The sequence below is a fragment of the Pundamilia nyererei genome, unplaced genomic scaffold, assembly GCF_000239375.1.
Source record: "Pundamilia nyererei isolate P.nyererei 1_Seehausen unplaced genomic scaffold, PunNye1.0 scaffold00146, whole genome shotgun sequence".
Lineage (NCBI taxonomy): Eukaryota > Metazoa > Chordata > Actinopteri > Cichliformes > Cichlidae > Pundamilia > Pundamilia nyererei.
This window is the reverse complement of record NW_005187547.1, coordinates 693,295-710,256: the sequence shown is the minus strand read 5'-3', so window position 1 is coordinate 710,256 and position 16,962 is coordinate 693,295. Positions and strand designations below refer to the sequence as shown.

The 16,962-nt window shown below is 36.3% G+C and overlaps 2 protein-coding genes across 2 annotated transcripts in view; one reads left to right on the top strand and one right to left on the bottom strand.

Annotated features, from left to right (window-relative positions):
• The first annotated feature begins 107 nt into the window (after positions 1–107).
• Positions 108–7,570, top strand: nrsn1 (neurensin 1). Its single transcript, XM_005744622.1, has 6 exons — positions 108–212; positions 3,785–3,900; positions 4,064–4,156; positions 4,294–4,412; positions 4,682–4,869; positions 5,008–7,570. Exons 2-6 carry the CDS (start codon positions 3,802–3,804, stop codon positions 5,109–5,111), a joined length of 603 nt encoding a protein of 200 aa, XP_005744679.1. The 5' UTR covers positions 108–212; positions 3,785–3,801; the 3' UTR covers positions 5,112–7,570.
• A 3,593-nt stretch (positions 7,571–11,163) lies between these two features.
• The window catches only part of LOC102207544 (doublecortin domain-containing protein 2), a gene marked incomplete at its 3' end in the record, with an annotated part of 18,212 nt that continues 12,413 nt past the window's right edge, over positions 11,164–16,962 (bottom strand). The window contains exons 8-9 of the mRNA XM_005744637.2: positions 12,727–12,797; positions 11,164–11,373 (exon numbers count right to left, since the gene is read on the bottom strand). Of these exons, the coding sequence (XP_005744694.1) occupies positions 11,164–11,373; positions 12,727–12,797 (281 nt within the window). The remainder of the gene's footprint in view (positions 11,374–12,726; positions 12,798–16,962) is intronic.

The following is a 16,962-nucleotide window of genomic DNA, read 5'->3' as shown; positions in this document are numbered from 1 at the left end:
TGAATGAAATTCTTTTTTTCTAATCCTTCCATCCCTCCTGCCTGGTTATTTATAATCGTTACTGAATCATATACTGTCATGGATGGAACGCCTGCGCAGTAGACAGCGTGAAAATGTGAATCATCGACAGAGAGAGAGGGGTGACTGTAGAGTGATGGGACCCGGCTAAGGGAAGAGCAGCGAATGATCACTCTCCGAGCTGGTAATGACAGGTAAATGGCGATTTATCATCATCATTATTATTATTATTTGGAAATATGGGGATAGTGCTGTAGTATCGGTGCGGGTTGTTGTTTTTGTTAGTAGCACACCGAGAACTCACATTTTCTAAGAAGACTCCTTCAGTCGTGTCCTCCATGCACCGCTGCACATCTGGAAGAAGCTTCCGTGTTGACAATGTCAAAGTAATGTTTGTTTTAATCACCGTGCATTCATTTGTATCTCATTTTTTCTATGTCGAGTATTTCTGTCTTACTTTAAACTCGTTTCGGGCGTTGCTGTCTTAATGACATGGAACAACGTTTCTCCAATACGTTTCTTCGGCGTATGTCATTTCATGCTAAAGGATTAGCTACTTTTTCTCAAGTGGTTACAATATCAGCCAACTTGATTTGGACGTTTTTTGTGTTGTTTTTTTACGTGAAGTCCACATTTGCAAGGTTAAGCTTCAACGGTGCAGTGGGTCTCAATCTCATAGGGGGTTGGGAGGGCGAGTGGATGAAGTCTATTTTCAGACTGGCGTCACATATTACGTCTGTGTGTTTTCCTGCTGGGTTAAAGCTGAATGATTTTCAGCACCACGGTCAGTGGTGCTGATATGTTTGGACCGTTATATCAAGACATTCCGGTTTGATTTGTCCTAACAGCTCTGATTTTTAACCGAGATGGGTTAAAATGTTTGTGTTTGATTTACTTTTATTTTTATGTCTTGTTTTATCTGTTGTAGAAAGGAAACACACAACAGCTGATTGAAGATTAGTTAAAGATTGGATGTTGTTTAAAGTTATTCAAGCCATTCTAATTAAAAATGTTTGTTTTCTTAAAAGCTATTATAACAAGTTCCCATTAAAGTTAACAGACTGAATTAAATTTGAATTACACCTTGTTGTTGACTCAACAACTAAAAAAACAGAAAATTAAAACTAACAGTCAGTCAGCAAACTCAAGCTTTCATTGTTCATTTTTCAGGTACATGATATATGAGTACAATATAAATATTCTTCTGTACTTTGTACAATTAAGCTGTGTGTGACAAAGGTAAACGTACTAGGGAAGAGTGTGCCTCATCTGTATGCAGCATTTCAGATAAGAGGCACTGGCTGGGTAGAGTAGCAACATGAGAGCTGTTGTTTGCACAGAGAGAGAATGTATCCTTTCTTTTAATTACAACAATGAAGACAAAGTGAACTAACCCTTTGTTGGTATTTGTCATATGGTTAGTTTACGCCAATTAAAAACTTTTTGAACTATTTTGTGACTATGGAGTACATAAATAAAACAGACAAAAGCATAAACATCATCAGGTCCACTGATTATGTAATGGTAACTATAAAAGCTAAGTAAAAATAAGCATACCGACAGTTTAAACTAGAGTTGTGTAACAATATTAATAGCACTGTGGGTTGGAGGTTAAAAAATACTTGACATGTCCACTCAAATTTCCTCCTGTAGGACTCTTTCATATTGCACTATCACTGTACACTTTGCATTAGTAAATTGATTTAATATGATTTACTCTACAACTCATCCACATATAATTTGGCTGTAGAACTTTCATTTAAAAATGTTGTTTAGATATTAACTGTAAAGCTTCAGATTATGACTGATAATATTGTTTACTGCCTCTATTAACATTATTTGAATGACTATTACAAAGGTGAACATCAGGTTTATAATATATGTGAAGTGTAACAGGAGTTTGAACATTAAGATCACAATCTGTTTCAATTACTGTTAACGTTTTCTTCGCTAGATGGTTAGGTTTGGGCAGCTTAATGTTGTGGTTTACACCATTAACCCTGCATATTATAAATGTCCAGTGCATGCAAATGTGAGCAAGAGGTCCTTCACAAGAGGTTTGGATCACTGATCAGCAAATAAACCATTATTACCTAAGAATGATAGCGTCTAGGAATGATTAAAACCAAACTAACAAACAAACAACCAATATGTTTTATAAAATGCAATGTGTGCTGATGTGTGTGAGGTGTTATCGTCTGACGTTGACTATGATGTAATGCACAATACTATATTATTAATGATTTTTTAAATTTGATATCATAGAAACTGATGGAAAAAAACATATTATATAAGATTACTAATTAGTTAAAAGTGAAGTTATTTAGTAATTTAGTTATTTAGTAATGTGTAATTAACTATGAATTTATATAGATGATTATTATATATTATTATATACTATTATTATTGTCATTATTATTTTATAGTATTGTTCTGTTTATTTATATCCTTCTGCTAAACTAAACTAATTTCCCCTTGTGGGACAATAAAGAAATTGAATTTAATTAAAAAAAATAATGTTTTTCTTTTAATAATAATATTGTAAATAATTTACTCGCTAGTTTGGTATAATGTGGTTCCAGCTACAAGAGGTATGTAATTTCATGTACTATTATGTCTGACATCTAACTGATGAGTTTTACTATATCAGGCCAGTGGTTTTCTTATGAGGTTAGACACTTAGTTTTTTTTTTCATTATTCCAACCACAATGCATTGTATACCAGTGTCTTACTGGAAAGAGCATGATCACATTTTAACATATATGGACTCAATATTTCCTTCCCACAATTAAACCCTTTTCTTATTGTAATTCAGTCCAGCAGAAATAGTCGATTTAGTATTAGCTAACAAAAACATGAAGCATAATTGGTTTGTACAGAGCAGAACTGTGCAATGCAGTTAGCTCTCAGTCAGTAGGGCATTAATGTTCATAAAATCTATTCACATATGGTCACAGATATTATTAGTTTTTAACTAACACCTAATAGTTACATATTTCACATATTTCACTGTTGAGGCAAAGTCCAATATGCAGTTATGTTTGTTAATAGTTTTTCTTTAAACATTACAAAAAAGATTTTTCTATGTATGTCAGCACCCTCTGCATTTAGCTGAAACATTATTGGATCCAAAGAGTAATATGTCACGCTTTATTTTATAACAGCAGACAAGCAGAATGCATCATTAAACTCAATGCCCTATGGCACCCATTCCTTCAGTACATTGTTACATAACAACAGTGACTACATGCTTATGTGTACAAAAGCATAAATGTACTGCACATGTGTATGCAACTATGCGTTTAAACAGTTTGTCCAGAAACTGTGTATGCAAACAACAACAAAAAATAAAATAAACAAACTGCCTTTTTTAACTCCTTCTGCAAGTATGATGTATAAAAACAGAAATAGCCTCACTCATGTGGCTTTGGCTGTGGTGAGCAGAAGGCTGTACTATTAGGCTTTAGTAATGCCACTGATATCAGGCTGCTTTCATGGTAAATCTAAATCTTTGAATATGAAGATACATCCCATTATATTTAAACCCACACTTTCCTTTTGACTGTCATTTTTTTTTCTTGCCTTGCTGAATCGAGAAGTTTTTGAGCTAGATTTTCCCCCATTGAAATGAGGTTTCCAATATTGGGAGATATGTACATTATATAATTAAGAAGAGGTGCAAGAGTTTAGTTTCCTCCCAGATCTCTTGAATTAAATCAGGCTTAAAGGTTATTGGAGATGTGTGTTTTTTATGTGTGTTCTCAGGTAGACAGACGTGAAGGATGACTTCTTGCTCAGAGATCTGTGGGTCAGAATATAGTGAGCAAGTTCAAACCGGTGGGAACTACCAGCAGTATGGCGTCCGCTCCTACCTACACCAGGTAACAGTGTAACCAGACTCAGCACCCACACAAAGTAAGACGTCTCCTATGAAACTCACAAACGGATAAAAGCACAAAATCACCAAACCTTCATTTCTTGTAGGTTTAGGTTCAAGATGTGAATTTTAAGAAAGCCTGTACTTTTCTTTGATTCCTTATCCAGTTTTATGAGGACTGCACAGCTTCTATCTGGGAACGTGATGAAGATTTTCAGATTCAGAGATTGCCTAGCAGGTGGAGCTCTTTACTCTGGAAGGTTAGATTAACCCTTAGCTTGTTCAAAACAACACCAATATAATGGAACTGAAAATAAACCAAATTAACCAAATTATTTACAACTATAACAATATATGTTTTTGACTTTCGTTGTTTTTTGACTTTTTCTTTTCACAGGTCTGTCTCGCGTTCGGTACCTTGATCTTGTTTGCGGGCCTCATTGTTGTTTTGGTAGGTTATGCCACTCCAGCCAAGATTGAAGCATTTGGTGAAGATGATCTACTCTTTGTTGACAGGTATAGAAACAGTACAATGTACGAGTGGGAAAGAATTTAGGTAACCTTTGCTATTCTGAAATAGTAAAGGTTACATAGACTTACAATTAACAGATCATGAACTTTATTTGAAGTGTTACTTCTTAGTCTTGACAATAATGTCCAAGAACAGTGTTCTAGTAGGACATGCATATGTTTAAATTTAGAAATAACTCTAAATAGTTGTATAAATATTGAACAAAAAGACTTGGTGGCAAATAAATGATTGCTTTGAACTGTTCTTGTAACAGCCATGCCGTCAGTTTCAACCGTGCACTGGATGTTTGTAAGCTGACTGGTGCGGTGCTGTTCTGTGTGGGAGGCACCTCCATGGCTGTGGGTCTCCTGCTGTCTGCCTTTGCCAAAAGCTACTCCAAAGAAGAATTGTTTCTGCAACAGAAGTTTAAGGAGAGGTTGGCAGATCTGCAAGCAACAGTTGGTAAGTTTTCATTCTCTTCTTTCCCAGTATAACACGTTCAAATTAATGTAAGCAGAATAAATGTAAAGGTTGTTGAAATGGCTCTGCGTTTGTATATGAATATGAATATCTAAATCACAGTAACTGCTTATGCCACAGGTACTCCAATAATGAGAGCACCAACTCCCGGAGAAAGAAAGGTGCCAGTCACACTTACCAAAGTTCAGAACATCCAGCCAGTGACCACAAAGTCAGAGCCCTGATCAAGGCTAAGATCAAGGCATAAAGTGAAAGTTGTAAGAGGACCGGTGTGTGTGTATGTCGATCCATGTGTGCAGTTTATCTTTTTAAAAGGTCAGCTTACATAACAGATAGTATTGCTTCCTCATCTTATTTTGTTTGACATTAAAATGAGAGTTTAAAAGCTTAGAAAGGATGAACAATATATAAGGGATTTATTTATCAGATGTTATGAAACTTTAATATTAAAGAAATTTTTTTTTTTTTTAAATTTCACTGGAAAAGACATCTGCAGAATAGTGACACAGTGCAGTAGTTTCCACAGAGCGTGTTTTCTGTTTGTTTACTGTTGAGAGAATTCTTACTTTTGTAAAAGGCAATGATGTTACTGCTGGAGGGCGATGGGCAGCAAGTGGCATATTTGAAATTTTTGTCCCCCATTCCCAGAAATGATCAAATGTACCAGTTAACACTCATTACCTCTGACTAGTGACCATCAGGATGAGTGCATGTTTGGAATTATTAGCTGTTAAAAGTGTAAATGTACTATATTTACCTGAAACGTTCATCCAGGCTGACAAAGCACGACATCGTTTTATAATACCTTTTTTTTCCCTTTCCGATAAAGTAGTAACTCAAAGGTCTTAACCTTTCTAAAGGTTCACAGTGTCCTAACAGATTAGACATAAATGCAGATTAGAAGAGACAGTATGGGGAGATTCTGTGTCTATCTTCTGTCTTATTAGGCCAGTGACCTTGTTTCCTTCAGTAAATCTTCAGACAGAATCAATACACAAGAGCAGACAGGCTGATGAAAGTTACATTGAACCAGACAGAGCATGCAGAACAGCAATGATATGTCAGATTACTTCCAACGTACAGCAAATAAGACATTCATCATGTCTTCTATCTTTATTTTTAAGTTTTTAATACCTAAACACTGGCTTACCCACCTTTTCCTTTCCATTGTTTCCTTTTCACCCTGTGACAAAAGGCTCATAGACACACACAGATCCATCAGAGCAGACGCTGTTTTGAATCAAAATGCTAATAGCTACCAGACATGAGTCAGTGCTACTCATGAAAATGAAGATGGGTGCATCGAGAGAGACAATGTGACACACAGGTTACATAACGGAGGGAAGATGAGAGCACGTTCAGCTCTCCAATGGGATCGCAGCAACATTGTATCTGACAGCACTAATGGATGAATTAAAGAGATTCAATAAATGCCTTCCTACTATCACACACAAAATTTGAAACTCAATAATTTATATCACAGTCAGCAATGTTTAACACCGGAGAGCTGTTAAATTCCAGGACCACATTTTTTACACTATAGAGAATTTGCTTATGTGCTGGATGTGAAACTGAAGGAGTGATTATTAAGACGGTTCCTGTTTTATTCATTCCTTTATGCTATACAAGAATTCACACTGTAACTGTAACTTAGAAGCACAATAAGCTGGTAACGGCCATGTTTTTCTGCTTTTTAACACACTGTGTCCTCATGTGTTGTACATATATTTATTACAATTACTGTAATCCTACCCTACCACTTTAAAAGCTTGTTTTTGTTTGTTTTTCTTAACATGTATCTTTTGTTTCATCATTATAAACAAACCTGTACTGTAAAAAAATCTGTACTTGGTTAGAACAATTCTACTGTCCAAGATACAAGCTTCAGCTTTTTTTAAACCATATCTCATCATCACCACATTCTTGCAGCACAGCTTGTATATTTACTCTATAAGATGTTGATTTGCTATGCTGACTACTATTGTCAATGTAAGTTGACCTTTTCAATATTATTCTAATTACCTCCAATCTTCTTTCTACTAAGTCCTGGTGTCATTTTAACACATTTACTCTCAGATGCAACACAGAAGCATAGCTGTAACTACAAAAAAAACCAACCTAGTAATAAGCAAGGCATTTCATTTTCAAGATACACAGCCACTGAGCTGCGGGCCTTCAGTACATGAAGAAAAGCCAAGCTGTTAAACAAGCCATTACGGACAAACCTTCTAGTGCGGCCAGGACTTTAACAGGCAGTGCTGGTTTGTAATGTTATGCTGTTTCCTGCTGCATTACAAACTCTAATCCATAATGGATATTTTTTTTCTGCTATATATCAAACTTGAAGTCTTTCCTGATGTAACAGTGGATCATCCCACTAAATAAAAAACGATGCTACCCTTATTTGCGAACAGATCGGATAAAGAACACATATAAATCAGTGTCTACATGCAGTATGTCTATTTTTCGAACAGCACAATAAAACTGACATATCGGTGGATCGGAAATGTGTGAAAACTGTATTGCAGCACACTGTGCAGTAAACTGACAGCCTGGTGGCTTAACTGTTGATAAAACTTTATACCTCCCAACAGAAGTGAGAGGTATAAAGTGGTATAAAGTGGGAGTATAAAGTGGCTTAGTTTATGTCTCCCTACAGAAATAAAAAATACTTCACTGTTGTCACAAGGGTCAAATGTTTTTGATCTTATTTTAATCTTTAATCTTCCCTGCTGTTTTCCTTTAATATCTCACAGTTGCCATCTATGTGTGCCAAACAACTGACACTTTTACTTCCTAAATTCCCTGCAGGGTTATTTAAATATACTGTACAATACTAGCTAAGCAGGACTTTGTGTTCTTTAAAATCTGGTGCCTTCCCTTTTTTTCTTAATCAAGAAAAAATTATAATTTTTGATTATTGATTCAAATCAATGTTTAAATAATTATAGATTTAAATTAATTCAAACAATATGTTAATAATGTTCATTTTTACATTGTAGAAGCCCCCCTTGTAATCAGTCTGGAGGGTGTGTTATTTAGGGCCTTACTGAACACGCCCACATGCATACACACTCAGAAAACAGAGTAGCTGGTGGAGGAGATAACACAGAATTAATGGTGACGCCAGAAATAGCATCTTGAGGATCATCACCTCAACCAGGCAGGCCTTATGACTCACACACTCCTGCCCCCACCTCCTTTGCTTTCTGCGTCTCCTGCTCTTTGCTCTCTCGTTCTTCCTCCTCCCTCTAAGCCAGGTTCCTTATCTCTCTTGGGATGGTGACTCACAAACACATCGACTGCATGAATCCCAATTTGAACAGCTGCAGGGATGAGCGGGCAGTGGGGCCATCATACATACTGAATTAGATCAGAGTTCATATTTCCTGCCTGCAGCTGGTGGTTTATAGTGGATTTATGGAACTTTGTTTCAGGAAAAAAAATGACAAATTAAAATCACTGAATGAGAGTGAGAAGAGTGGCTCTCCAAAAATATCACTTTTCTTCCTGTCAGGATGAAAGCAGCTAAAGACCAAAGTGCAGTTTCACTAAGACAGACTGAAGAGCTAGATCTAATGCAAAGTTGGGACGCTGTAAATAAAAACAGAATCCGATGATTTGAAAATCTCATAAACCGATATTTTATTCACCAAAGAGAAAAGAAAACAGTTGTTTTACTATTTCAGGAAAAATTGTATTTTGACTTTGGCAGCAACACATCTCAAAAAGTTGTGATGGGGTTGGAAATATAAATGCTACTGAAAAAGAAACAGCAGGAGGAACATTTTGCAACTAAGTAGGTTAACTGGCAACAGGTCAGTAAAATGACTGAGCATTTTACAGAGGCAGTGACAAATTGTCCAATTTGTAAAAAAAAATCTGAATAATGTCCCTGAATGTAAAATTGCAAAGACTTTAAATATCACATCTACTACACAGAGTCTGGTGAAATCTCTATGCGGAAGGGACAGGAATGTGATATTTGAGACCTCAGGCAGCACTGCATTAAAAACAGGATGGATTCTGCATGGGCTCAGGAAAACTTCCAGAACGTGTTGGTGATCCACAGAAAAATCTACATCTGTGAACATGATCCAAATACACTGAGTCAAAGTGGAAAGCTGTTCCACCATGAAAAGAATTGAAATTTGAGATTCTTTTTGAAAAGCATGGACATCACATCCTCCAGAGTATAGAGGAGAGGGACCATCCAGGTTGTTACCGATACTTAGTTACAAAGCCTGTATCACTGATGGTGTGGAGGTGCATTAGTGCCCATGCTTCTATGCAGATGGAATCTTTTTCAGATTGTATAAGACACTAAACTGCATACTGCATCTACTACAACAAGGCCTTCTAATAGAAAAGTCCAGGTGCTAAACATTTGGCCCATCATGAAAAGAAAAGTGAGGAAAGTAGGACTGAAAACTACTGAGCAGTTGGAATCCTGACCTTTTTTTTTTCTTCTTCTTTTGCAAAATAGTTTTCTCAGTTTAAATATTTGATATCATTCTATGTTCTAAAGTGAATGAAAAACGGGCTTATGGGACATTAAAACGTTTAAATCTCTTGTATTTACATTTTACACGTACATCTCAACTCTTGTGGAATGGAGAGTGTAGTTCCATCTCAGTGAACTTTTTAAAAAAGCTTTACGCCTGCTGTGAAATTAATTTCCAATATCATACATCATCATCACTTTTTTAAATGATTTTATTTTTACTATTCCATTGACTAATGCATTTCATCACTGAAGTATCAGTTACAGAAGACAAAAAAAACTGTCTTTTTTTCCCTCAGTTTAATTTTTCTGGAAGCAGATGGACATTGGCATAGCAGCAACATTACAAAAATAATATGACATGAAACTGCCTTTAAAAATTAGACATTGAAAATATGGTTCAGTGACAGAAATCAACATTAGGCGTAACAGTAAGGTTCTGGGCCTCCACTTGCACTTGTAGACTGGGAATAATTCTGTAAGTCTCTGGAACTGCATTACAGGGATGAAACATCATTGTTATAAAAGATGTTGACTAGTGTGATGTGTTGATCCTGCCGTTAGAGGGGACTAAAAATATAATGGACAAAAATCTTGCACGAGTGTTCTGGTATGTTAAATTTATATGATGCACATCACTTTGATGCTAACTGAATCATTCAGTGACAACTTTAGCCCTACAGATGGAAGCACTCATTTAGGAAGAAGATCTGAATTTTTTATAAATTAGCTTACCATTCAAAAACAAACAATAATATATGTCTCGTTAAATACATTTGTATGAGTTTCTATGAGAGGCATAACCATTCTTTCGAAAAATTTCAAAGGATATTATTATATTATCATTTCTCTGCGTCACTCACAACAGTGCTCACAGACAGTGTGTAAAGAAACAATAAAGCAACCTATTAGTTAAGAACATTTTTAATGCAAAAATAAGAATATATATGGATTTTATATGTGTATTCTGTTTCAAACATGAAAGTTATAAAGTTTTGATCCATATGGTGTTTCTGTAGTTGTGCCATTTAGCAGACAACCATTTAAAGATTTAGGTTACATGCTCAGCATTGCAAAACTGCTTTTATATTGCTTTGTTTTCTATAAATTTCTATAAATTTTCATCTGTCACTTTCATTATATAAATAGATTTTGTAATTTCATATTTTCAGTATAAAGAACTTGGTGTTTTGTCCTATCCTTTTAATTTTTCACTTTCGTCTTGCCTCTCTTGATCACCATCTTCCCCTGTGTGTGCACTCGGCATCTTTGCTGGTTCATTTTTTCTCATCTGTGTTGAGCTCTGCTTCACCTTCTACCTCATTATCTTCTCCACTGACCTCAGCATTCACCTTGCTCTCTTCTTCTTCACCTGACTCTTTGGTAGTGCCCTCTTTTGTTTCGTTCTCATCCTCTTCTTGATTACTGTTGCCTCTGCTACTTCTACTGCTATCGTTCTCTTTAGTCTCGTTATCTGACTGAGTCGTCTCTGGATCGTTGCCGTTTCCCGTCTTTTTCTGTTCCTCCACTGTGTCTACATCATTAGTGTGATCCGTAGTGCTTTTTTCCACCTCAGTGTGGTCTTTATCTTCCTTCTCATCTTCCACAATTTTCCTCCTTTCACCTTGAGAAGACATATTGTTTCCATCCTCAGTCTCCTTACTGTCTAGAGCCTTATCACTGCTAGATCCATACTCTTCACCATTAAACACCTTCTTATTCTTTTCTGGATCCTCCTTCTTTTCCTCCACTTTCTTCTCATTTTCTGCTATGTCTTCTCCTTTTCCATCTTTTTGTCCATCGATTTCTGTTTTTCCTCCACCTCCCCCCTCTTTTTCACCGTTTGTCTCCTGGTTATTCATCTTGTTTTCACTGCTAGGTAAATCACCTTCTTCTCTGCCATTTTCAGTGGCAACCTCCTCTTTTTCTTCTGGCTTTTCAACATTCTCCTCTGTTTCATTTGTATCAGTAGCATCAAGTTTCTGTAATGCAGTATAACCACAGAAGCAATTAATATCTCTAAATATTTTAACAGATGCAGTATGTTGAATTCTTTCTGTGATTTACACTGTTCTGTTGATGCTATGGTTCGCTGGTGCTATCTGCCTCTGTACACCCGCACAGTAGATTTTAAATCAAACATCAAGAATCAAGAAATGATAAACAGCAATCAATTATTGCCATACTGTAACTGTTTAGGAATTACAGTCATTTTTATACATAGTTTTTAGACGCCTGAAGTAATTGAACAGTTAACTGACAAGCGGTTTCATGCCCAGGTGAAACCAGTCCGTCCCCTCATAATCTTATCAAAAATTAAGCAAAAAAAGATCTGGAGATGAATCCAAGTATTTGGTATCTTTTCCCTCGAATTCTCAATGTGATGTCCCAAAGACATGAAAAAAAACAAAAACCTATGAGACCTATGCACTGGCCAGCTCAGCAAAACCAAAAGGACTGGAACGCCATCGTGTGTTGGTTACGAAAAAAGCCTTCACGACTTCTAGACCAGTCAAGAAAACTATCAAGGAGTTTAGTCTAAAATGAAGAGATGCTTTCATAAATGGAAAGAGAAGGTGCAAATCAGTGGTTCCACTGAAGAATGGGAAGAACATAGCAAATATCTAAAAGAGCCTACACAGTTCTGGAACAACGTTTTCATCTGTTCTTTGGTCAGATGAAATCAAGAATCATGGAAAGGAGCATGGAGAAGAAAAGGAATAGCCCATGTTCCGAAGCATACCACATCATCTGTCAGACATGATGGACATATGGGAATGTATGGCTACTGAAACCAGGTCACTAGTGTTTATTTATGATGTGAATGACAAAGTAGCAGGATAAACTGTGAAGTGTACAGGGTTGTACTCTCTGCTCCGATTCAGCCAAATGCTGCAAAACTGATCAGACAGTGCTTCACAGTGCAAACTGCAAAATCAACCCAAGAATATGTCAAGACAAAAAAAATCTGATATTTTTCAGTGGCCAAGTGAGTCACCTGCCCCAACCAAATAAAGCATGTTTTTCAGTTAACTGAAGAAAAAGCAGAGAGACCCACAAACAAGCAACTACTGAATGTGGCTGGAGTAAAAACCTGCCACCTCAAGAAGGAGGAAGAACAGCATTTGGTGATGTCCATGGGTTCTAGACTTCAGGCTGTCAGTCAGGTAGACTAGACTACCACCACTGACTTTCATTAGTAGTATTAAGAACAATCCTATTTAAAAATGCTTTGTTTAATAACTTGTGAGTCTGAAAATGAGGGATTATGTATAAAAATGACTGTAAATATATATGTAAAATAAAAAGAGAGAGTGAGTAGTGTATGTTTATACCGCTTCAGCTCCATTGTCTTGTAGTGTTTGGCAATCAGCATTTCCTTCATCAAACTTCTGTTCCAGTTCATCTAGAAAAACAGACAATATTAGCTCTGCATGCAAAATCAGAAGCTCATTTTACAGAGAGGTATTTGATTCCTTAAAGTACCGAAAAAAACAAGTTAAAGCATGTTTTCCCAGTTGTGTTCCATCCTAATGTGCAATATTGAATACTGAAAAGGCTTGTTGTGGCCAGTACAACATAAAGGAAAGGTAAATAAAGAGTGTCCTACTATCCTGGTATAGATGCAGTAGACTTAACTGGACTCATTCAGAAAAAAACATGTAAAATACAGTAATATAATAATAATTGACAATGTTAATGAATACATGTAAAAAAAAAAGAAAAAAGAAAAAAAAAGCAGATTAATATAGTGTCACACCTGTAAAAACTTGCCCTCAAATCTTGTCATTCTTTGGGCATAAAAGAGCCAAAGTGTTCCTTTATGTGCCCACTGCTCATCTTTTCAAGACCCTGAAACCAAAATTTTCGCACTCACTGCAAATTAATTCATTTTACAAACCCAAAAAATCTGTCCCATAAATATGGGTGCTTTTATTCGTCCTTCAGTCGAAGTCTTGTTGAAATTATTCAGCTTTTATTCAGCAGATGTTGCCAAATTTGAATACATGCAGCACAAGAGTGACACCTGCTGGTCTAAAGGAAAAGCACCCAAGATAATTTGTTGCAAGTAAACAACTTTCCCTAGACAATGGAAGTGTGCAGGAGAGAGCCAGTAAACATTTAGTGATCTAAATTTTACACTGAATGTTTAACATTGTCTTCATCTTTATTATCACCACTGCAGTAATCATCCTAATCATCACCACAGGCATGCAAGGTAGATGGTTTTCTCCTTTAACCATTGCTTTTGTATGATATCACAAAACAAATATGATGACCCATGATAATCATCCAACAGACTAGAGGCCTGTAGAAGAAATCCTCCAGTTCCCCCCGAGGAAACACAAACAACTGTAAAGTGAGACTGGGAGTCCAGGAATTTAAATGAAGACATCGTACTACAACTCCAAACAAGCTCAGCTCAGCAAGGCAGTTCTGTTGGAGTGTGAAAATGGATACGGGGCTTTTCTATTTTCATGTGAGCATGTGCATCAAAGACCTTGGAGTAATTAACCCTAAACATAAGAGGAAGACAAGTATACGCTCTGATAAACAACATAATTACACACTTGTTTTGAAACATTGGATGAGACTGAAATTTCTAATCAGGAATGAAAAAAAGAACAGTGCAATTAATATCTTTAATATTAGTTTTCCTTTCTACACATACCGGTTAAGGAAGAAAAATGACTCCGGTAGAGATTAGAAGAGTTTATGGAGACATTTAATGCATTTCAAATGCAAAACTGATTGAAGTTTAGCCATGGTGGGAGATGAAACGTTATGGTAATAATAACAGACCTCTTTAAGAATATTTTATGGAAATCACCCCGCATTCATTAGGAGTGAGGGCCAAGCGATTCAGTGTAAGCAGTAAGCAGAGGAGGAGCTGCTATGACTCTAAACATCTTAACATGATTTAAGGATGAGGAACAGGCTCATGAAAATGCTAAATCAAATTAAATATGATATTTAGAATCTCCCCCTTCTTTCTCATTCCAGTATATCCGGAGAGTCTGGCTTTGCAAATGGTTGGACTGCTTTATGTATGTGTGTGCAACTGAGTGTAAAATGTGTCTGACTTTTCCTTTCATAATCAGGCAAACACACACACACACACACACACTCCCTCCTCCACAAGGCATAAGCAGACAGAGCACACCCACATTTCAGATGATGTGCTGCATCCATTAGTAAGAAGTAAAATTGTATGCAACTGCAAGCAGATATAATTACTCATATAAACGACTCTTGCTGGCATTATCTTGGAAGGTAAAGTTACAGATGATTGTCGCTCCAGAGAAATGCAATAAAACACAACTCAAGATGAAGTGATAGGCTGGATAGATTGCACACGTGCACACACAAATACAGTCTGCTTTTAGCGATGCAGGGGTTTTTTTGCTGATCTAAATCCTGAAATGCATTGTTAAAAAGTTGCCAAAGGACATTTCACCAAATTCAAGTCTTAGCACAGTAGCAAAGCAGGTATTTTATCATTTTGCCTACCAGATGTAAAGGATTGCTGAAATCATGTGATGTTCTTAGAAGGTGTAGTGAAGAGGTTAATACAGAACTTAATAATCAAACATGAGCAAAGAGATGCATTCTACAAGAATGTTTCAAAGATTTTCCACTCCTTCAGGAAGCACTTTAAAGTCCAATAAACTTCTCCACAGGACATTTTTAACCACTATTGCAAAGGAATCTGTGAGTGAGTGGTATAATCGACACTGTTCTTTTTGTTGTTCTGCAAATTTGCAAATTATTCTCTAATTTGTGTTGGGACTTTTTAGAAAACCATTAACCCAGGTAAAACTCTTCTTTACCTTGTTTTTTTAACCAAATCTTCCTTACAGAAAAACAAACAAACAAACTACTGTGCTCTGTCTAGTATCTGTGGATACTAGGTAGGATAGACATTTGTTATTGCAACATTTTCAGTGCTGATGATCACCAGGCATAATAACCTCTGACAGGGTGACACTTGCAGTAGGTTGTAACTCAGAGCAAAACAAATCACTGCTTTACACAGTAAAGCCAGTTTCTGCTGATCCCTTATTCACAAGGGGGTCACTCTGCATGTTTGATTTAGCAAGATGCCCTTCCTGACACAACCCTCGAGGGACTCGTGTCTCCTCTCAGGATCAAGCTAGAGCGCTTTTGTTAAGCGAGTGTGTAAACTACTACACTGTGGATGCACCACACTACATCACACACATGTGTGCTTTTATTTATTTATTTGCTTGGCCTCCACAAGCCTGGTCTACTTTAGCATTAACTGTACTGCAGCTAATAAATTCTCAAGTCTTGAAATACTACTTAATGGACCTGAATCACTTCACACATCACTCCTTGTATTTCACTGGACAGTACAGTAAATTGCATATTTACACCCAGATGATTTAATCCACTCAGCCTGTACCTGAGTTATAGTTGGGTGTAAAACAACATGCACAGTGATTTGGAATGCTGCAACTCTGCATGTGCGCTCCGGTCACTGACCAGGGTCCTGTTAAAACATGCAATGACTGTATGGCTACAAGGGAGACCCAGCTGCTGCTGGCTTTACATAAATCTGAAACACAGAAAAGCTGAACAGCTGAGAATAAAAATGGTTGACTGGTCTAACTCTTTCATTCTGTGATACCACACTAACATGACTTGATACTTATAATGCTAATGATTTGTAAATGAAGATTTGGTGACTCATATGTCACTTACTCCAAATCAACCCTAAGGACTTTACTCATAAAGACAGTTGGAATCTCCCTTTGTTGCTATTATTAGAATGGTAAGATCCACCAGTTTTGGAGCTTGACTCAATACAATGGATCACTATCTTGGCATTTGTTGCCATTGCTAAATATTATTGTTATATAATGGAAGTGCAAAACCTTGCCATGTCCTTTTAAAAGATATGGTATATTGAAATGTCTAGCATTAAGAATAGACACAAACTGTCTACACTGTGGCATTAAGTATTTCTTATGTATAGCCTTTATCTTTGAGATTTGTTTCCAAGATACATCTGGAAAAAAAACATGCCATGCACTTTTGCGTAGAAAATTCCTCATATGCTCTGTGCTTAGATAGCTTTGACATTAAATCAAAGAAAACCTTTGCTTAACAATGTTGCAACCAGACAGCCAAAGTAATATTTATAAAGGTCACAGCTTCTGTTAAATGTTTAAATAATTCATGGAGCTTTTTCCCCTGCACTGTTCTCAAAGTTGCCTGAAATCTTGCCATTGACCGTTTTCATTAAACAAAGGTTTTAATCTGAATGAATGTCTAAGTGCAATATGAACACATATTAAAATCTGATTTCTTTTCCTTTCTACATAACTGAAAAAAACATGAGAGCATGACCATTTTATTCCAAGTCCAAGTACTTATGCTGTTGAGTTGTAATCATCAAATCTAAGAAAACACTGAATGCAATTCCTTTCTTTAATAATTCATGCACTGATAGTCTTCTGTATATTTATTTAATTACTAATTGATTTATATCTTTTCTGATAGTTGTTCATGTTCTCTTTATCCTCTAAACTACATTATATGGACTA